We start from the raw sequence: 24,690 nt of genomic DNA on the forward strand, positions 1-24,690 counted from the left end.
TGACTTTAAAAAAAATCAATTGTATTTCTCGTGTGTCTACACTTATAATATTTCTGTCGACACTTCTATCGTGACCCTTCCATTAGTTTACGTCTCTATTCGTCTGATTTTACACTTAACTTAAATGTATGTTACATTTAAGTTAAGTGTAAAATCAGTCTACGTCTCGATTCCGCGTCGACTGTACTATATTGTTAAGCCATGTACCACACTATCAATAAACTTAATAATGTCTAACAAATAGTACAATCATTTTTGTTGACAATTGTGAAATAATTAGATACTTATGTACTTATTTAATCATTTATTTGAACAAAAAGACGACATCTTTTATTGCCTTTAACAAAAACCGGAAGTAGGTCAAGGTGAAAGAATCATAGATAATAAAAAAAATAACAGAGAACACAAAAGTTGTACAGAGTAAGTTACTTTAAAGATAGAGATAATATATTCTAACAATTTTACCGGTATACTCACTACCTACATCATCTGCTTCTTCCTTATCCAATTTATTTGTGGTCGGCGTAATATGTTTTACTCTTCCATTCATCACTGTTCGCAGTCATCGCGTTAAGTATTTACTTCCTTTCTTACCATATCATCTTTCACACAGTCCATCCATCTCTTTTTCGGCCTTCTTCTACCCTTATAACCATCCACATACTATATACGTACTATATACTCTCTACCTACATACTATAATAAATAATATATTATGTAGCGCCACCTCATCACCACATATATAACGCTACAGTGATGAGGATAACCACCGCTCTACACTCGGAATGCAGATTCATCACGAGAAGAGTGAGCAAGAAACATGTGTGTTGCTCTTTAGAATAGATGTTTTTAATTAAATATGGCGAGCATAAAAACAGAACAAACAGTCAGCCGTAAAATGTATATTATTTGTAAATATCGTATTCTATATAATTTTCTAACCTAATCCTTATATCAGAATTAAAAAATAACATTTTTAATTAAAATTAATTAAAAACAATTAAAAAATAATATTCTACATAATTATCGTTGCTGTAAGATATAAATTAATGACGTTTCCCCGTTTTGTTTTTGGCGAAATACCCTAAAATCGGGGTGAATGTGAGCCAAAATACCCTAAAATTGGGGTGAATGTGAACCAAAATAACCTAAAATCGGGGTGAATGTGAGCCAAAATACCCTAAAATCGGGGTGAATGCGATACCACATGAGGAAAAATAAAAAAAAACAGTCAAATTGACTATGTCAAAATTTTGAAGTCTGTATAAAACGTAATCCTTTCGTACACAAGTCATAAAAATAATACATAATTTACTATGTAGTTATATTATGTACAGCATAGCAAAGCAAAACAAACAACTCGGGGCCCCGAACTGACAGGGCACGTCGAGAGCTTGTACGTACTTTTTGTTCCGCGTTCCCTTGTTTCGGTCTGGAGCCCGATTTCGTATGCCACCGCGAGATATAAAGTCTGCTATTGACGGTACATCTGAGCAGATGCCTTCCAAAAGAGAGAATTGTATTTTTTATGAATGATGATGGAATACTGCTCCCTCCTGCGCTTACAATGTATACTTCCAGAACATTAGTAGAAGATGATGTGAATCAAATCAAGTCAGAATTCAGTAATAATTAACCAAGATGGTTTCCACGGAGTAGTACGTTGAAGTAATAATAATATTAATTTGACGACCTCGGTGGTCTAGCGGTTTAGCACGCTGTTTTATGTCCGATGGTCGCGGGTTCGATTCCTCGCACCTCCTTGTTTGTTGTATCGGTCTGGGTGTTTTCTATGTATAAGTATATATGCATATATTTACGAAAAAAAATCTATAAATTTGTGTCAGTTATTTATTTATTTATTTTCCTGAGATTATTATTATCATTATTAATAATATCTCAGCAACAATTCACTCAGCTCCAGTCCCAAACTACTAGACAACTGATATAAATACTTGCATACATTTTTTTAAACATACATATTATACATAGAAAACACCCAAACAATCACACTCATGAATATTTGATTATTATAGAAAAACTACGACTATTATCCTCTCGGATGTATCATTGATGCCAGCCTTAAGGGACGCCAGATTTTACAATAGATATGGAAATTGCTAAATTATTACAGATTCACGCAAACCTCTACATAAAATATGTATTGAGAATTGGGTTAATATAGGTTGACACTTCCACGGTCCAGGTGCAGAATTGTTGGATACTGTGACAGGCTATGAAACGCGAAGAATTTACTCCCATCGATCCCCCGTCCAATTCAAACGGGGATCGATATTACGACGGCCTGAGCCAAGGTTCCAACCCCTAGCGGTGCCCTCAGACTAAAGTCGTATCCGTCAGGCGGGATTTGGCCTTCAGCCGCTCCATAAGTCCTTCCGCGAGTTTGGAGTGCCATCTGCACTCGTCCCTTATCGTCCGGTGAAGCTGTAAAGGCCAGGCGGCCAACAGCATTAGAGTAGACCGAAACAATTTTTTTTTTATTTATTTGCTGCTCATTTATATTAATAAAGTCAACACATTGCTATATATATAAACTAACCAGAGCTTGTATTATGGGTATTAGACGTACTTCATACAAATCCTCTCTCTTCTCCATTACACAGAAACAGATCAATACGGAACAGATAAGGTTACGAATATAAATGTTTGAATTATGGGAGGATCGAACCCGCGACCACCAGAAAGTAAGGCAGTGAGCCAGTGGACTACACCGCTAAACCACTGAGGTAGTCAAATGCGAAAGTTACTATTCTGAAGAGATGATAATGTACAAGCAAACTTTGAAATTATGTAATTTAACTGTAACACATGAAAAGACCGTGTTTTAAATTTAATTAATTTTGAGTTGATAATGTTATTCGCATTTTAAATAGGATGTCGTCATGTTTTTATTTACTAATCAAATAACAAATTAATTAAGCCAACATTCATATTAGCTGTTTGATGCATTATGAAATAAATGTGGTAAATAATTTGAAAGCTTCCTTTGTTTTGTGTTTTCGTCGTCTAATTCCCTCCTGCCAAGTCCTGTCCGCTTGTTCTGATACTGGCTCCTGCAGTCTCGTTTTGTTTACGGAGGGGAGCACTCGTCATGCGGCTCGTCGTCCTCCCGCGTAATAGCATTCCATTTTTAAAATAAAAACATACCTACTGATTCCTTTCCTATAAAAAATATAATCAAATATCGATTCAATATCACGTTTCTGTTACAATCGTTTCGAATAATGATAATAAGTTTTATGTAAAGCGGTATAAATCAAAACATTCAATTTCATAGCACATTTTGTTTTCAGAACAAAAAGCGGTTCCGTTGAACCAGTCAAACAACTGGCATGTTTAATATTTATGTAACGCAAATACAGTAAAATAAACAAATCGGCTGATTGGAATAGGTGAGTCGACTTTTTCACACAACGATGCCAGTGTGAGCGGGAAATTAGTTTGTTCTGTTTTCAAAAATGGATTGGCGCGAAAAACTGTTCGGGAAAGTGCTTGTGAAGTGCGAATCGGCGGGAACGCAAAAGGGCCAGTTCGAATTTGTGCCAACTTTGGAAGGTTTGGGAGACTGTGTTGAAGACGGCGATGGTTCTGTGTGTGGTATTTATTTCTCATTCGCGAACATTAGCGACACGAGTGACGATTTTGGAGTTCGTTTAGAGGAAATTTACAAAATAGTGCAACCGCGGTTGAAAGTCGTTCAAGTGGTATTATGGGCTCATGTGGGCACGCCTGAGGGCCCGGTGGAGAGAGAAGCTGGTTTCCGCAAGAGTCTAACGGGCAAACCTTGGTTTGCTGTCCCATTTCATGATGTCGACACTAAGGTAAGAAAATCCTCACATCGACGTTGAAAATGTAAAATCTCCATAAATAATATTGGAATTATTTCAATGTCTATGCGCGTGTATATTGATTATATTTTTATACATTTTGAAGTTATTTTGATATATTCTGGAGAAGTTAAAATATTGGCCTACACTAAAAATATTTGCCAGTTGAACAATGATTATTTATATCAACAATTTGGTTATTATTAGTTGGTATTTTTTAGTTTTCATACCTACCTACAATCAGATTTTTATGCACTATAAAAATACTAGTTACTAATGAAATAAAAGCCAGAATGTAGAGTTGACTAGCGTTATTTAATTTATGCACCCACTCCCGCACCGCAGTCTCGAGAGAGTAAACAAGCCGAATCTGTAAAATGCATACGGAAAACATTTTGGAAATTATAATTAAAATAAATCGACGTAAATTAAATAATATACCTATGTAGTAATACGATGGCATACTTTTATTTTTTCAATAATGGGGTTTTTGTCTATGATCTTCTTTTTATTCTAAGGTCCCTAACTGTTGAATTACGAATCCTTATAAAGTAATGAATAAAATAGAGAGTGGACTGTATTTATTGAAAATAATTAATGGATAGGGTAGGAGAAATACGATTTCACCCTGGAAGAACGTCTTCCACACTCCGAACAGCCCAAATTAAGCAATGTAACACCAAACTTACTCATCTTTGCTCAGGAACGTCCCGATGTGTAGTACTGTTTAGTGGCCACGCACTCTACAGTGTATGTTTTCATAAAAACAATTACAATATTACGTTAAATAAATCATTAATTATCTTGTTTTATATACTTAGATAAAAATACGGAGCGTCCTTTTTATTCCAGTTCTTATTTTCAAATTGTTTTTTATTCTAAATTTGAAATTTAAGTGGCCACATGTACTTATTTGTGGCCAGTATTACCAAGCGCCCTTTGCTTCTGGTGATACAACCTGCTTAGACTAAGGAGGTTCGGAATCCACTAGCGGCCTATCTGATGGTAAATGGGTACCGTAGCCTATGGACGCCTGAAACACCAGGGTGTTACGTAACGAGACGAGAGCAAAAAAAGAAACCATATTGTCGAAATATTTTACTGAATATTGCCATATATAAACAAAACAATTACTATAAAACAAACACTACATGATATATATATACATAAATAAAATGGGAGTGTCTGTTGTCTGAAAAAACAGTTATTTCAATATTACATATTGAAATAACTGTTTTTTACTACATGGATAAATATAAATACGGTACATACACCAAAATAACATTTTTTACAATTTTTGTCTGTCTGTCTGACTGTTCCGGCTAATGTCTGAAATGGCTGGACCGATTTTGACGGGACTTGTTTTGGCAGGTAGCTGATGTAACTTATTTTATTTTAGAAAAATAAAGTTAAATTCCTTGCGGACGAAGTCATGAGTACAGTAGCACAGATAACATAATATTACATAACAGTAGTATAAAATAGATTTCATCTGTGTACATGACTAAACGATTTTGAGTTTTAGTTTAGAATTCGAGCTATATAGCCCTTTAGACTAGTAGGGATGAAGGGGGAGGTAACAAGTTATGGACACAGTAAATTTACAAACACATAAATTGCTCGTTGCGCAGCGGTGGGGGATCTTGCAGAGTTGAGATAAGGACCCTCTCGTGGTTGCAGAGCTTTTAATTACTCCGAAAGGGCTTGAATGTAACATTTTGAATATTGCATAGTATATGCTTAATTGTTTGTCATTATACTGTTACTAACTACTCGCCCCGGCTTCGCCCGGGTGTACATGTATGATACATATAAACCTTCCTCTAGAATAAAAAAGACCGCTCCAAAATCCGTTGCGTAGTTTTAAACATTTAAGCATACATAGGGACGGACAGACAGCAACAGAGACTTTGTTTTATACTATGTAATGATAATGACTAGCTACTCGCCCCGGCTTCGCATAGGTGTACATGTATTATATATATAAACCTTCCTCTTTAATCACTCTATCTATTAAAGAAAACGCTTCAAAATCCGTTACGTAGTTTTAAAGATTTAAGCATACATAGGGACGGACAGATGACCACAACGACAGCGACTTTATTTTATACTATACTAGCTGTTCCCGCGACTTCGTCCGAGTCGATTATAACTTTATTTTTCTAAAATAAATTAGCCTAACTTACTCCTTGTTACATCAGCTATCTGCCAAAAAAAGTACTGTCAAAATCGGTCCAGCCATTTCAGAGATTAGCCGGAACAAACAGACAAAAATTGTAAAAAATGTTATTTTGGTTTTATGTACCGTATTTATATTCATATGCATGTAGTAAAAAACGGTTATTTCAATATTACAAACAGACACTCCAATTTTATTTATATGTATAGATAACGATTCATCAAATAATTTGTTTCTCTATTACTCATTACCACGCGTGTTTCTTGCTCGTTCTTGTGATGACACAGCTTTCAGAATGAGCGTTTCATTAAAAAAAAATACATTATTTATTTTTCTATTTAACAGTGCTTAAATGTACGTATATTTGAATAAAGTATTTTTATTCTATTCCATCTGCAATGATTGTGCCGTGCGTGGAATCGAACCCGCTACCATCGGAAGTAGGTGTCGGTATCGGTGTGTTAAACCGCTAGACCACCGAGGCAGCAGCAGATTTTTTTATCGTAATAAAGTAAATCTGCAAGATGGTGATAAACTCTCGCCCCGTCACGTTGGATTCGGATATGCTTAGCGAGATGCAGGCATGTCATTTGTTTTTTTTCGTTCTATTTATCCTTTAAGGAAAGGCAAAGAGTCTAAACCCATACAGCCGTCATGTCATTTGTTACGTAACTGTCACTTTGACAGTTGACTGTAATCCATGGCGGGTCACGGCCTCGGTGGTCTAGCGGTGTACCGATGGTTGCGGGTTCGATTCCTTCGATTTATGAAATAGAAATAGAAATTAATTTAGTTAAATTAGTCTTAAGACGAATTATTGTTGATATAAATACAGATATTCATTTATATCTCTCGACGTTTCAAGAATAGAATAGAATATACTTTATTTGTAACACACAGTAAAGAAAAAGTAAACAATATATTAAAGGACAACACGTATAGTTAACAATAAGGCGGCCTTATTGCTAAAAGCAATCTTTTCAAGGCAACTTTATGGAGAAAAATGAACAGGTAGATACTAAATACATACAGGAGAAAACAAAAAAACATAACAAACATATATTTATGAAGAAAAAGAATAACAAGTATAATATAAATTAAAAATTTTTGTGAACAATAATAATTATATATGTATTAAACTAGAAGAAATTAAACTAGAACTAAAACTATATTACACTTACATGAACTACATACATGTTATAAATTACATACATACAACTAGGTTGCACCAGCCGTGGTCAAAAGCAGACTGAAAAATTATTACGTGAATCATTTTCAGTAAATCTTTATCTCTCTCGACGTTTCGACTAGGTGCATGTGGTCAAGAGCTTTTTCAGTCAACAGTCAGTTTAAAATTTTTATAGGGATTTTATAGAAATAGGTAATAATACCTATTTCTATAAAATCCCTATAAAAATTTTAAATACTTTCAAACAGCGGTTTGGTACGTAAAGTAAACATTGCGAGTTTTGGTTACGCTCTTAAGAAGGTAGACTATGATTCGAGTGGCGTTCTACCATCTTGAGGTAAATGCCCCTTTTATGTGAACCCATAGAGCCTGAATGGGTGGGTTCATTCAAACGTGGCCCCTGCAGAAGGGCCCGTAATTACACCGAGGTCTGGGGTTCCCGTCAATACAATGTATCACCCTAAATTACTTTCCGCCCCCTTTCTCCTGGGGTGTTTTTTACACACAGGTGCCGTTACATTAATATCGGGATTAAGCCGGCTCATTTGTTGGCAGGTTCTGTTGAGGTTCCTTAATGGATTAATGCACGTTTCAGGTGTTTATGGACGCACTTGTGGACTATTTGTTTTAGGTAAAAAAGGACTTTATATAAAAACAAGCTGACCCTGTTTGTTGTTTTGCGTTATAAATTAAAATCGCTATTAAAAAATAGAGATCGATGGTAGACGGGTGAAAATTTATGGTTTATGTATTTTTTATTAAAAAAAAATATAAATTTGTCCAAAATAAAAAAAATATGTTAGGTTGTAACAAACCTTATCCCTTAGTGGTATGAAAAATATATAGTAGCCGATTCTCAGACCTACTGAATATGCATATAAAAATTCATAAAAATCGGTAAAGCCGTTTCGGAGGAGTTTGGTAACTAACATTGTGACATGAGAATTTTATATAACCTAAATTTGACAGACTAAAAAAACTACAGTCTATATTTTAAGAAGGACATAATGTACCAGGACAAAATCTCTTTCATATTTTGACTTTGGAATAAATACTTAGATGCATTTCAATGATAAATTTCAATTTATTTTTTAAATTATATTATCATTCCAAAGATGTTAAAATAATAGCATGGTGTTTTTATTTATCTCAACAGGTTAAAACTATGATTTAAACACATAGAAAAAAGAAGTAATTAAATAACATAAAATCTGAACATGCTGTCATATATTATTTTAAGAGCCGGGTTTAAAAATTAAATTAATAAGTAACCCTGGACAATTAACACAGCGTTTTCAAATCCCACGGTAAGCAGAGCTTGTGTTATGCCAACTAGACAACTGATATTAATACATAAATAGATATTTTTTTTATAAATACATACATAATATACATAGAATACAGATCGATAGAAACAATCATAATCATGAATACAAATGTTTGCACGGTGCGAGGAATCGAACCCGCGACCATCAGAAAGTGTGCTAAAGTGTGCTAAACCGCTAGACCACCGAGGCGTTGTGTAAATAATCATTGTTTTATTTTTTATTTTTAATTAATTATGTTATTGAAAATGTTTATATATTGACGATTTCACTTTAGCAATTTTATTACGATTCTTTTTCTTTATAAATTGCATGGCGTCATTTCTAGAAGTGTAATAACTTTCAGTTAACCGAGGGGTCGCGTCACACCCTATTTACAGGGTTATCTTTTTAGTTTTAAACGAAATAAATTACGTGGATCTATGGTATTGCGTTCTTCCTTTATAAACAAATCGCTACCCACCCCGGCTTCGCCTGGGTGTACATGTATTATACATATAAACCTTCCTATTGAATCACTCTATGTATTAAAAAAGCCGCTGCAAAATTCGTTGCGTAGTTATAAAGATTTAAGCATACACAGGGACAGACAGCGACAGTGATTTTGTGTTATACTATGTAACTAGCTACTCGCCCCGGCGTTGCACGGGTGTATATGTATTATATATTCAAACCTTTTTCTTGAATATCTCTATGTATTAAAAAAACCGCATCAAAATCCATTGCGTAGATTTAAATATTTAAGCATACATAGGGACAGACAGCGAGAGCGACTTTGTTTTATACCATGTAATGATGATTCTTTAGAATATACATACGAATCGTAATATATCTGTCAGGTCCTTTCATCCACGTCCCTTGATCCACCGTATTTTTTTTATTGAACGATAATAGAATGGTACAGGCTACGCTAACGGTTGACGCTGGCGGGCACCTGTGGAGGATAAGATGAGCATGAGTTCAGGTCAGTTAGCCCATCGTGGTAAATTCACCAGGAATTTATCACGATAGTTTCCAAGAGGGAACCGCGTGGAGGTCAACCTGACATGGTACAATGGGATCCCTAGCCCACACTTCTACCCCCTTTCAATTTCACAGTACATCATTGTCATGTAGATGATGTAGACATCTATAAATGGAAGAATTTAGAAAAAGAATCAAGACAAACGACCATCTCGGTGATCTAGCGGTTTAGCACACCGTTTTACGTCCGATGGTCGCTGGTTCGATTCCTTGCAAGGTAAAAACATTTGTATTCATGAGTATTGAAGCGGAGGTATATAAAGTCTGATGAGTAAGAGGTGCTGAGGGTTTTAATAAGGAAAATACGGAGATAAAATAAAATGCGACTTTTATTACATAATAGAATGTAACAAAAAGATTATGACAAAAAAATATGATTATAAAATTAAAAATTTGTATAAAGACCTATCAAGGAGTTCACTACAAGTATGATTATTTGTAATATAAAAAAAAATTACCTATAAATTTATATCAGTTGTTTTAAACGGTAAATAAAAATTTGCGGCAATTCTAAAGTTGTTTAGTATTCATTGAATTATTAGGAAATACTAGCTATGCTAGAGATTTCACCCACGTAAAATTTATAGAATATAATAGAATAGAATAGAAAATCATTTATTCAAATAAACTTACATTGAAGCACTTTTGATTAGTCATCACATTTTTTTTTAATATATCGCTCATTCGAAAAGCTGTCTCATCACAAGAAGAGCGAGCAAAAAACTTGTGTGTTGCTCTTTTAAATAATTTTATTCTTACTTACAATTTAAGTTTAAGTGTGTGAATACAAACTACCGATTAGCACTAATTCAATTAAATAATAAAATAGAAAAAACATTCAATTCATAACAACTGGTTAAACAATTAATTCTTATTAATAAGAGGATATATATATAGCCTATGTGTTATTCTATATTACTCTAAAGTTTCATTAAAATCCACTCAGTACTTATTGCGTGAAAGAGTCACAAACGATCATCCATTTATCCATCCATATACACTCAGTCGTGGAGATCTTTGGGGGAGGCCTATGTCCAGCACTGGACGTCTTCCGGGCTGCGATGATGATGATGATGATACACTCACAAACTTCCGCGTTTATTATATTAGTAATATAATAATAATGATAATTTTAATAATAATTCACACAGCACTATATAGACCCAAGTTAAGCTAACTAAAGCTTGTGTTATGGGCACTAGATAATATATTTATTTATTTTAGTAAGATTAACGGTGTAATTACATGTCACTTGTCATATAAAATTGTCATATGCCAATTAATATTTTTTTTTTAGTTAATATTTGACGGCTCTGGATACAAGTCCTTTTTAGCCCAACATAAAATACAAAAACTTAACAACAATTACAATTTCTTCACAGTGTTGGAAATGTATTTATATAAAGTCTTGAATAGTGCAGGCCTTGATAAGATTCGCCAATAGTGTTATTGATTAAATTTACATTATCCAATTTTAAAAAATTAAAGTAATCACGTGACAGTGTTTTAGATGTAGTTGTACAGTACAAGTACAATAACTGATACAAATACATATACGAATATATAAATACAGATAAATTTCATTTTATAAATACTAAATATTATACATAGAAAACATCCAGACCGACACAAATAATCATCATTCAATTGAATCACTCGTGAAAACAAATGTTCGTGCCGTGCGAGGAATCGAACCCGCGACCATGGGAAGTAAAGCGGTGTGCCAAACCGCTAGACCATCGCGGTCACCTATAACTAAAATGTCTTTTGTAATCTCTAGAAAGCCAGTGGAAATATTTGGTCATATGTGTATATTAGGGTCGCCAAACCCGAGTTAAAAAAATCAGGATTTAAGTTGTAATACCAGGACAATGCAGTTTAAAAACGGGACGCAGTTGCAATTAGGGGGGATGAAGGATTCTTAATAATGTGGACCGATGGTACATTGCCAGCAATGAGGTCATCAGTCCACATTATAACAATTCAGGTTGCCCTCCACTAAAAATCATATATGGGGGGGGGGGGGGAAGGGGATTGTTAGTAATGTGGGTTGCTTGCGGGTTTGCGGGTTCGATTCCTCGCACGGCACAAAACATTTGTATTCATGAGTATGATTGTTTGTATCGGTCTGGGTGTTTTCTATGTATATTATGTATATATTTACGAAAAAAAAATTATCTATGTACTTGTATCAGTTATCTAATACCCGTAACACAAGCTTTAGATAGCTTAACTCGGGTCTAGATGGCGCTGTGTGAATTGTCCTAAAATTATTATTATTATATTATTATTATTTGAATAAAATTATACGTGTTAGAAATTTGTTATTAAAAGAATTTGTTTTAAAAACTATTCAGTACGTCCCAGGACACTATATTGACTAGGACATGTCCTTGGAAGACAGGACGGTTGGCAACTGTAATGTATATGTATGTGGAGAGGCTTCATTGTGTGTACTGCCATTGTTCACAGTGCATTGTGGTCCCGACGCTGCATTCCTGCGACTGTTTTCAGCTCTGTTTACACAGTATACAAACATTCTTACTACATTGTCGTAAGCACCTTTGATTGCGGCACTAATTATAAGAATGTGAGGTATTTTTTTATAGGCATGATAATAGAGTGGTGCACCCGCCTGCGCTAACGGTTTACGCTGGCGGGGCACCAGTGAAGGATGATAAGATGAGTATGAGGTCAGGTCAGTTAGCCCATCGTAACAAATTCACCAAGAATTTATCACGATGGTTTCCAGGGGAAACCGCGTGGATGTCAACCTGACATTGTAGATTGCTAGCAATAAGTTTTTTTTTTTGTGGATGATAATGGAATGGTGCACCCGCCTGCGCTAACGGTTTACGCTGGCGGGGCACCAGTGGAGGATGATAAGATGAGCATGAGGTCAGGTCAGTTAGCACATCGTGACAAATTCAACAAGAATTTATCACGATGGTTTCCAGGGGAAACCGTGTGGATGTCAACCTGACATTGTAGATTGCTAGCAATAAGATCAACAGTCCGTATTACTAACAATGTCCTTTTCCCCAATCTGATGTATTTAGTACATAGCACATAGGATAGATGTCTGTTAGATAGATAGGGGCAGTAAAGTCCTCGAGTAGCGACCACGGACCAGACGCAGCGTGGGAAGGTCTCCAGCAAGGTATAAAAATATTAAGGATATATTGGAATTACCCTTAAATAAATTCAAAACATCTGTTAAATCATATTTACTGAGCAAAGCCTATATTACTCACTAAACGATTACTTGAATGACTAGCGTGCATGGCAATAGTTGTTCATGCACGAGATTTTCATTTAATGTTAGACATAGACACCTATATAAATATACATTGTAAATAAACTAGCTTTTAAAGAAAAAGTAATTCAATTGAGTTTCTTGCCAGTTCTTCTCAATTGGATCTATATGCCGAACTGGACGGTAGGGAAAAAAATTAATATTATAATGCAAAAAACTTGACGTTCATAAGCGGCTAAAATGTCCTACATGAATAAATAATTTTTAAATTAGAATTAGAATTTAAAAGAATGATGATCAAAATAATGCGAACAACAAAACATGTTGTTAAAGTGTGTTTATGTCTACCGATTTGATTAGCACTAAACCCGTCTAATATAAAAAATAAGTCTGTGTACGAGATAAGGTTGAATTTTGAGTAACGTTTTTGGGTGTTTTGAGCAAACAAACACACGTCTGTTCTGTAATAAATTTATTTGCAACTAACAGTCTGTAACGGCGAGCTTAAGGCCATATGACTGTATGACTGATTCTAATTCGAAACCTTCTACAAATCATATTATTTTTAACTTCATTAATTTAGGCGAATTCCAAATCGACCGTGTCAGACAGACGGGCAAACTCTCTCTATAGAAATTCCATTTTCAGTTCGGAAACATAAAAAAAGCAATGAATTTGCAGTGTTCAGCAGACGGGATAGGACGATAGCCAATGAATTCTGCATGGCATGCAATTGTGAGTTGGCCGGAAGTTGAATTGCCAGTTAGACAATCTGTTTGATAAAATAAAATGTTTGATTTCACTTTACAGATATAAACCTATATATATGTTTATATATACACATATAATGTGTACTTATTGTGCTTGTGAAATCAACACACTTAATAATAATAATAACCCTGAACAATCCACACGACGCCATCTAGTCTTAACCTAAGCAGAACTTGTTATGCTTAATAGACAGCTGATTTATAAACTTTTTTAATATTTACATAATCTACATAGAAAACAACTAGACCTATAACATATAATACAAACGATCATACTCATAAAAAAAAAATCCCCGTGCGAGGAATCGAATCCTCGACCATCTGATGTAAAGCGTAGTGCTAAACCGCTAGATCACCGATGCCCTTAAAATATGTAGCATGTAACATAGAGTACCACATAGACTACTAATAGAAAATAGACTCTTCGAAATGCCTAGTTTTCTGTTTCTGTAACGAGTTACGTATTTAATGTTATCAACGGTATCTACCATGAAGATAGATAGACAGATAAAACTTCACCTCTGTTTATCCTCGCTGAGTGGCACTCAGTCGGTCGTTGTGGTAACGACTCTCATTTGTTTCTGCTCACCCCAATAACCCTGACAGGGATGATCATCCCGTTTAATCTCCTCACTCGTTCACGACCCCCATTATTCTGGACAATGACAATTCGGGACAAAATAGTTACGTACATTTATTCGCTGCAGATTAATATCCTTACTAATATCACTTAACTGTTTGTCTTGCCTTGGTACACAGATAGATTCTGAGAAGCATCTCAGGATCTAGACTATCTCATGTCTGAAATCATAGACTACTTTTTAATGCGAAAAAGGGTTGTAAGTGGTTGAACCTTTCATCTCCCCTGATGAAAGGTTGTACGGAAATATTGTCATTTTTAAAGCTAGAAGCTGAAACTTATTTTAGGCTGTTATTTACTTATAAATAAAAAAGTGGGTTGTAAGGGGTTGAAAGGAGATATGAAAGCTTGTACGTTAGTAGTAGTAGGTTGAAGAAAATTAAAGAAATATGACATTCAAAGTTTTTAAAAATCTTAACATTAAGGAAGTAGAATAAAAGGAGATAAATGTTTGTATGGAAAATCGTCATTTTTGAAGCTAGAATCATCTATTATATATTTCTTTTCGGCCACAGCTAGTAATATATACTTTATTGCACTTGTAACATTAAGACAAAGATAGTTATACAAGTGTAAGCAAGGAGAGACTTATCTGTGAAAGAGATCTCTTCCAACCAACCTAACGCGATGGTACGCAAGGATAGTTCTCGAGTTTTGTAAACATATACTTTCGGATTACGAACACTGATTAGACTATTTCCTTTTGCAATAACATATGCTGGTGGTCACTCTATTCTCCCAAATTTGAATTTAAAAATGAATCTGTATTATTGTAAACATATATAACATTTATTTGAAAAGAATACAAGCTGAGTTTCTTGTCAGTACTCATCTCGAAATCATTCCGAACTGCCGGTAGATTTGACATATCATAAGAGTCTGTAATGGCAACAGCGTTGCCGCGCGATGTAACTAAATTCGCCACATATTTATTTATTACAAGCTGTTTTCGCGACTTCGTCCGCGTGGAATTTAAGTTACTCCTTATTACATCAGCTACCTGCCAAAAAAATCCTGTCAAAATCGGTCCAGCCATTTCAGAGATTAGCCGGAACAAACAGACCGACAGACAGACAGACATAAATTATAAAAAATGTTATTTTGCTATATATACCGTATATACTATTCATACGCATGTAGTAAAAAACGATTATTTCAATATTACAAACAGACACTCAAATTTTATTTATATGTATAGATCATATAAATAAAATTGGAGTACACATATTCCGCAGTAGGTTGTGTACAAAAACGTCAGCGTGTGTACATCTGTCCCATTATTTCTACCGATAAGCAGCTTACTGTGCTCTGATTTCAAGGGAACTAAGCCAATTCTATTTTAGAAACTACTTATTTCAATTCCACGCGGACAGAGTCGCTGGTAATAGCTAGCTAGTATAATAATAAGCACAAGAATAATATACTCGTATAATTTCATATTATGTTTTTTGTAGTATTGCATAAAGTTTAATATCTTTACATAGTATGTTTAAAACTGTTAACAATTATTTAATAAAAACAAAACGTCTATAAATCATTTCAAATGCCAAGTTAATGTTTCTTGATACACCTTGTTTCAGACGACCATAGGCTACGGTAACCGTTTACTATCAGACAGGTCGTATGCTTAATTATTGGCTCAAAATAGATCTAAATAGATATAACTCAAAGGTGACTGACGTAGTGATTTATCAACGCACAGCCCAAACCACTGGACGGCTCGAGCTGAAATTTGGCATGCGGGTAGATGTTATGATGTAGGCATCTGCTAAGAATTTTGATTAATTATACTCCCAAAGGGATAAAATAGGGGATGAAAGTTTATATGAAACTTTGACAATTTTAAACCGATCGGGCTGAGACTTTGCATGCATAAATCTACTATGACGTAGGCATCTCCTAAGAAAGGATTTTATTAAAATCCACCCTTAAGGAGATAAATTAAAGCGAGCGAAGCCGCGGATAAAAGCTAGTTTCTAATAAAATATTTATAAAGTGACGCTATCACAGAAACTGTTTAGATAAAACATTGCTTCCTACATAGATTTAGAATTCGATTAGACGATACAGTACACGAGTCGGATAGGGTTGGCGTAATCGCTTAAAGTAATTTACTTGGGGTGAGCACTCGACCGGAACAACCCGACTTCGTACGTCTCAGACTTACCTTACACAAGGGCTGGTATACCAACTTTTTTTACTACGTATGTGGCAAACAAGCATACGGCCTATCTAATGGTAAACGGTTACCATAGCCTACGGACGCCTGAACTTCAGGGGTGTCACGGACACGTCTAGCCTTCCTGACTCTTAAGAAACCTTAATATAATAAACTTCCTGTAAATTCCTATTCTATAATCTCAAATGAAATTTTCTTTTTTCATGTAGGTCTATTACAGACTCTTACGATATGTCAAAAACTGATAACTAGAATAAACAAACATTTTTAAATATATAAAATACGTACTAGCAGACCCGGCCACGCATTGCTGTTCCTAAGTTTCTTTAATAAAATAATATTGCGACTATAAATTGAGGTGTAAGCTATTCTATCTTTCAATTTGGATCAAATTGCACACAATGTGCAAGTAAAATTTGCAATCGTTTCAGTAGTTTAGGAGTCCATCGCGGACAAACCACGTGACAAGTCATTTTTATATCTATACATCTTTACTTATAAATTATTATTATTATTATTAAAAATAAAATTGGAGTGTCTGTTTGTAATATTAAAATAACCATTTTTTACTACTTGCATTTGAATATAAATATGGTACATACACCAAAATAACATTTTTTATAATTTTTGTCTGTGTCGGTTTGTTCCAGCTAATCTCTGAATTGGCTGAACCGATTTTGACGGGATTTATTTTGGCAGGTAGCTAATGTAATAAGGACTAACTTAGGCTACTTTTATTTTAGAACAATAAAGTTAAATTCCACGCGGAAGAAGTCGCAGGAACAGCTAGTAATACGTATATATGTAACATTAATCAAGATTAAATACTTATGAATTAGAGCAGGCACTCATCATGTTTCTCGCTGAAGGTATTCTATTAGTAAATCTATTATCCTAGTTACTTAATTTATTAAAATTGGTACTTGCTCGCACATATAACTGTTTTCCCTATTAATTAAATTTCCCTGTAATTTGATGAGACAGAGAAAATCTGGTATGTTTAGCTGGTACTTATAAATGTATGTTGGACTCCAGTCTCCGCAATTAGCCTCTCATTCGGGCCGTTGTGCGTGCAGAGCCAGACTACTAAAGTAGCCAGCCAAGCTCCTCCCAAAAGCGCAGAAGACTCCTGGTGTCTTCACAGGCTTCACGGAGCGACCTCACCGTTCCGAGGATTTGTTTTCGTTGTTGGGCCACTGCCGTGCACTCCAGGATTACGTGAGCTGCCGTTTCTTCAGCTTCAAAGCAGCCCCGACAAAGGGGGCTGTCTGTAGCATCAATTTTGTATAAGTGTTTGTTTAAAGAACAATGGCCCGTTATTGTCCCTATCATTATTTTGAGGTTAGGTCTATCTAGATTAAGTAGACGTGTTGTTAACCGATGGTTCGTTTTTGGAATTGCCACTTAGCTGGTACTTTAAAATTTAATTTTGAACGTTGAAAGGACAGTCTAAGATACCGAAGGCTACTTTAATCAAGTAAATTATATCAGCAATTTCAAGGCGTTTAAAATAATAAAAATGTAGGACATTTTAGCCGCTTATGATAGTAAAATTTTTTATACATTATAATTTTGCCCTACCTTCCAGTTCAGTATTATAGATCCGATTGAGAAGAACTGGAAAGAAAGTCATTTTAATTACTTATTTATTTTAAAAGCCAGTTTATTTACAATGTATATTTATATAGGTGTCTTTGTCTAAGATTAAATGAAAATCCCGTGCATGAAGAACTATTGCCATGCACGCTTTATCGAGGGAATGCAAATAAATGTGGTTTCCATGTTCTGACAGCCCTATTGACAGTGGCGAGTCGCGTTGTGGCTATATGTCGTAGGTTGACGTTTGCTCAAGGGCACTCCACCCTCACTTCAGCAGTAGGGCTCTTTCAACGTTTACACTGCTTTCACGAGCTAAACAGCATCTTGTATATCTCACAGTTCGTTCACCGCTGAGATATTTAACCGACTTTAAAAAGAAGATATTCTTAATCTATCTGGAATGGCAAACAAGACGATGATGTGAGAGAAAGCAATCATGAATTATATACTTGAATAGCAATAAGAAACATAATGTGACGCTCGTGGTACGCCCGTGGACTAAGATGCCATGACTCCGTGTCCTGTTTCACTACCTAATCTCATCCTTTAACCGAGTCATCAGTCAATTCAAAATATCTATATTAATTTTTTTTTCGGACTACTCTAATGCTGTTGTCCGCAGCTGGCCTGTACAGCTTCACCGGACGTTAGGGGACGAGTGCAGATGGCACTCCAAACCCGAGGAAGAACTTATGGAGCGGCTGAAGGCCAACTCCTGCCTGACGGAAACGACTTTAGTGCCCTCAGAGGGCACCACTAGGAGTTCGAACCTCGGCTCAGGCCGTCGTAATTTCGATCCCCGTTTGAATTGGACGGGGCATCGATCAGAGGGGCGCCCGGGGGCGCCGGTGTGGAGCGCCCGGGCGCGCGTAGTCGCCCGGTTGAATGCGCGATAATGTGTGTTTGAGGTCGTCATCTTCGCCGGCGAGGACGGTGTCGTGTGTGTGTGTAAAAGTGTGGTCGGGGTGGTATGTCAATGATATGTCAAATCTACCGTACGCAGTATATTATAACGATGCTCACAGCAAACTAAGAAGAGTTGGGGGGAAAGGGGATTGTTAATAATGTCGATTGCTGATCTTATTGCTAGCAATGTACCATGTCAGGTTGACCTCCATGCGGTTCTTCCTGAAAACCATTGTGATAAATTCTTGGTGGTCGACGATGGTCTAAATGACCAGGTTAGGCCATGTTCATCCTATCATCCTCCACTGGTGTCCCGCCAGCGTAAACCGTCAGCGCAGGCGGGTGCACCATTTCATTATCATAATAAAAAAAAACTCTGAATAGTTTAATTCATTCATTCATTCAGACAATTAAAGAGATTACCAGTAAATCTGCACATCACAATGAAGAAAAGTTATAGTCTACGGATACTACATCAATATGTGTCAAATATAAAGGGTGCTCTACAAATATCTACGGATTACTACATGAATATGTGTCACATATATAGGATGCTCTAAAGATATAGAATAGAATAGAATAACATTTATTTCTTAAGTAACGTTTTATCTATAACTCCAGACTAGGCTATGCCTGTATCGTGGTAGGCAAAGCAAGTTTAATAGTCAAAGTAAAAACCAATGTAGTACGATCAGAGTAATCATAATAATTTTACGTCTATATAATAATACTGATAAATCACAACAACATACAAAAATAATAAAAAATACAGATGATCTATGGATACTACATGTATATGTTTCAAATATATAGGGTGCTCTACAGATATAGCCTAGAATAACATTTACTTCTACACGCACAACGGCCCAAATGAGAGGCCAATTGCGGAAAATGGAGTCCAACCTACAACATTTACTTTGGAAAACTTAACTTAAGTAACAATTTATCTGTGACTCCACACTAGGCTATGCCTGTATCGTGGAAATCAAAGCAAGTTTAACAAAGTTACATTGGTACTGCGATCAGATTAATGATAATAATTTTGCGTTTATATAATACAAATAATACTGATAAATATGTGACAAAAAGTAATAAAAAATACAGATGATCTATGGATTCTATATGAATATTGGGAATGAAGCACCCTATATGTCAAATATATAGGGTGCTTCATTCCCAATGGCAGCGAGCAATCAACTAAAAGCTGCATTGACGCGGAAACGACAGATAACTAATGGAACCGATGACTTTGCCCGTATTTATTATCACTGTACACTTTATGAACATATCCCATATTTATATATTAAATCTATACATATAAATAAAATTGGAGTGTCTGTTTGTAATATTGAAATAACCGTTTTTTACCACATGCATATGAATATATATAAGGTACATATACCAAAATAGGAATTTTTATAATTTTTGTCTGTCTGTCTGATTGTTCCGGCTAATCTCTGAAATGGCTGGACCGTTTTTACGGTACTTTTTTTGGCAGGTAGCTGATTTATAAGGAGTAACTTAGGCTACTTTTATTTTAGAAAATAAAGTTAAATTCCACGCGGACGAAGTCGCGGGAACAGCTTGTATCAAATAAAAAAATAGAGCGACAGATATTACTTGAAGAAACAGATAGTGTACACAAGTTTACTTTTGTGAAATTGATGCCTCATTATGTTTTACTACAGATATGTAATATTATATTATATTATCTGTGCTATAGACTAGAAGTTCCCGCGACTTCATCCGCGTGGAATTTAACTTTATTTTTCTAAAATAAAAGTAGCCTAAGTTACTCCTTATTACATCAGCTACCTCCAAAAAAAGTCCCGTCAAAATCGGTCCAGCCCTTTCAGAGATTAGCCGGAACAAACAGACAGACAAAAATTGTAAAAAATGTTATTTTTGTGTATTTATCGTATTTATATTCATATGTAGGTAGTAAAAAACTGTTATTTCAATATTACAAACAGACACTCTAATTTTATTTATATGTACAGATAAGGTAATATGACGTTTTACCTAATAAGACATCTAAAATTTGAAATTTCATTGCGATTAGTTATTAACTCATTATCATATCATTGGGAACGTACAAGATGACAAGAAAGGTCCATGTGAATAAATTTAATAAAGAAATAATAATAACGCAGGACAATTCACACAACGCCATCTAGTCACTGTCTAATCAGAGCTTGTTATGGGTACTAAACCACTAATATACACATATAGATACATTTCTATTTCTAAATATACATAGGAAACACCCAGACCAAGACAAACAATCATACTCATAGGTTTGTACTGTGCGAGGAATCGAACCAGCGACCATCAGAGGTTGGTGTTTAAACCGCTATACCATCGAAGGCATAAACATATCTCAGCGTTAGGTCAGTCGACAACTAAGACTTATACAAGACCTGGTTATCCTCAAACGCTACCAAAATAACTATATACCCGTAAGTAGCAGTTAACTTGGCTTCCGGCGCGGCCGACAGTTATTTTTAACCCTCTCATTATCCAGATGATCGTTTCACTGTGTGAATATATTCTAACTTTATTCTGTGAGTCACAATATTAACCGAAAATGCCTTTGTCTGACTCACATAACGTATCAAGTACAAAACTAATCAACAACTAACAAGATCTTATACTTTAATTATAATTTATTGTACCTACTGTGTTTGTTGAGCAAATCTATACATATAAATAAAATTGGAGTATCTGTTTGTAATATTGAAATAACCGTTTTTTACTACATGCATATGAATATAAATACGGTACATACACCAAAATAACATTTTTTACAATTTTTGTCTGTCTGTCTGTCGGTCTGTTTGTTCCGGGTAATCTCTGAAATGGCTGGACCGATTTTGACGGGACTTTTGTTTGCAAGTATCTGATGAAATAAGGAGTAACTTAGACTACTTTTATTTTAGAAAAATAAAGTTAAATTCCACGCGGACGAAGTCGCGTGTTAATAGCTAGTTTAAAATAATTTTTATAACAAGATTCGATATTAAAAAATACAACAACACCAAATTTTCACCCTTCTACTAACAACGTCTATTTTTGAATATCAATATACTTTGAGAACTGATTCATTTTTATGGCAACACAATGTTACGTTTTCTTGCTATCTGCCAGATTCGAACTTATGACCTTTCGATCTAAGACAGGGTACACCACGACGCTATTATTCATGGTATCTATTTCAAGTAATTATGTTATTTACAATTATTTCTCCTCAAAGTAATCTACATTGTGCGTACATTTATAATTAATTACGAGAAGCCAACTTGAGGCTTTGCGGCTGGCCATTTACCGCTCCATTGACTCGTGTTCCTTAGTAATTAAGTTTCAAACACAATTATAATAGCCGTTAAACGTTCTTCTAACTTAGCTTGAACTGCTGAAAAGAGCTGGGCCGAAAACTGACCTGAATCTGAATTCCATACTAAAGTTGTGAATGAATATATATAAATGTGAAAATGAATATATATAACTCTGTCTGTATATCTGTCGCGCTATCACGCTAAAACTACTGCGGCTTTACGGCTTCCCATTTGCCACTCCATTGACTCGTGTTCGTTACAGGCCTAGTAATAATTAAGTTTTAAGCACAATTATAATAACCGTTAAAAGTTCTTGTAACTTAACTTAAACTTCTCCTTCAGGCTGCTGAAAACTGACCTGAATAGTCGCAATGTTGCTATTCGCAGTATGGAATGTACATATACCTACAATCCTTCTAAATATTACAAATGCGACAGTAACTCTGTCTGTCTATCTGTCGCGCTTTCACGCTAAAACTACTGAACCTATTTAAATGGAATTTGTTACACATATAGTCTAAATCCTGAAAAAGTATGACCTTTCTCAGGGTCTTGACTATAGGCTACTTTTAATGCGAAAATGGGGTTGTAATTGGTCGAAAGGGGAGATGGAAGGTTGTATGAAAGTATCGCCATTTTCAAAGCTAGAACTTATTATTTAGGATCCTGATTAAATATAAATAAATATGTCATTCAAAGTTTGCAAAAAAATTACCCCTAAGGGTAGATGAAAGTTTGTATTTCAATTTCTTTAATTGTTGATACAACACGACTCCAACTTTCATAGATTTTGTGCCATCACATTTCAATTTTAGCATTAAAACACAAAATTTAACTTACAAAAACATTATTTATATTGTTAACCGGGTCTAAACACGAATAATTGTATGGTAAATGAAGGTATTTCATCCTCGCTTGACGTCTCGTATTACAACTCAATATCTAGAATTCAGTAGTAGTTAATCTTCTCCGAATATATTACTATAATGTACTGTGTATTTCTACGATTGCAAGAAGGGTATATTAAGGTTTCTTAAGGGTCGGCAACGCGCACATCACATCCCTGTTTCAGGCGTCCATACGCTTGGCTTTACCACCATCGTAGTATAAAATAATGGGCTATATATGGGCCCCATAAATAAGCTCAAAGTCACTTAGAAAGCAATGGAAAGGGCTATGCTTTGAGTTTCGCTGCGTGACCGTATTAGAAATGAGGAGATTCTCAGAAAAAGATTCTCTTTCTTCTGCCCGAAACTGAAGTGGCAATGGGCAGGGCACATAGCTCGTAGGACAGATGAGTTGGAGCAGTAAAGTCCTCGAGTGGCGAAGACGGACCAGAGGACGCAGCGTGGGAAGGCCACACACACACAGACAAGATGGACCGACGCCGATCTGGTCATGATCACTGGAAAGCGTTGGTTACGAGTAGCGCAGAACCGATCGTCGTAGAGATTTTTGGAGGAAAAGGTTTAGCAGTGGGCGTCTTCCAGGCTGAAATGATGATGATTCTGATGAGTTTAAAAAAAAAGCAGGATCCTCGTACGGTTGGCAACCCTGAATGAAATTCACGCGCTTACATTTGATACTTAGGCAATAAAATATCACGGGTTCTATGGTAACACCAATTTATTATTCTCATCGTGCCGACCCTCTGAGCGTGGTAGATGCGTGACGTGAGTAACAAGTAACAATATCGAAAGATTTCGGTACCTATGGTTACCTATCATGCCATAGACGCAGGTAACGGGGACCGTTATCAATCAAGTTGTAATATTCATTTCTATGTATAACTATACGATTTGCGGTTCGCCTATAACATATTGTGACTTTTCAGTCTTACAGTGGTAAGAACGCCATTAAAACCTGAGTATTTTAAAAATATAGGATTCCTACTACTCGGTTCCTAAAAGAAAAGCGTGACGATGATGTGTTTAAGGAACTAATCTGAAACAGTTTCCTTGTTTTGAAACATTTTTCATTATAGTTCCAATGGTAATGGCTGGCAATAGCATCAGGGCATTAGTTGTTGACAAGGGACTTTAAACTTTAAATATATTAGACATGTTACGTTACTTAAATCCTATGTAATATTTAAAGATTGAAACTGACTTAAAAAATGATAATAACATAAAAAAGGTTTTTGCCGAATCTCAACTGAAGTAGCTAGCTGAACTGGACGGTAAGAATAGTGATAAAATAGGACGTGCATAAGAAGGACAAAGGTCGTGTGAGAAGAAGTTATTTTGAGTTTGAAGTTTGATAAATGAGCTAAAATCTGACACTAAATAATTTTCCACATCGCATAATTTTAAGATTACATGAACTTGAGCATACAAACTCACAAACTTTACCTCTTCATCAAGCATTCTTGACCATCTTCAATGCCAAGCTTTAAATAGTGTTAGGGAAAATAATTTCTGAAAGCGTGAAGTTAGGTCAGT

At 35.3% G+C, this 24,690-nt stretch overlaps 1 protein-coding gene across 1 annotated transcript in view; it reads left to right on the forward strand.

The window, feature by feature from the left end:
- The first annotated feature begins 3,110 nt into the window (after positions 1-3,110).
- LOC131848834 (nucleoredoxin-like) overlaps positions 3,111-24,690 on the forward strand; it is a 66,080-nt gene continuing 44,500 nt past the window's right edge. Inside the window, exon 1 of the mRNA XM_059198778.1 lies at positions 3,111-3,842. Coding sequence (XP_059054761.1) covers positions 3,480-3,842 — 363 coding nt within the window. The 5' untranslated portion in view covers positions 3,111-3,479. The remainder of the gene's footprint in view (positions 3,843-24,690) is intronic.

Source organism: Achroia grisella, unplaced genomic scaffold (assembly GCF_030625045.1).
Source record: "Achroia grisella isolate CSIRO2021 unplaced genomic scaffold, CSIRO_AGI_Agris_v1 utg598, whole genome shotgun sequence".
Lineage (NCBI taxonomy): Eukaryota > Metazoa > Arthropoda > Insecta > Lepidoptera > Pyralidae > Achroia > Achroia grisella.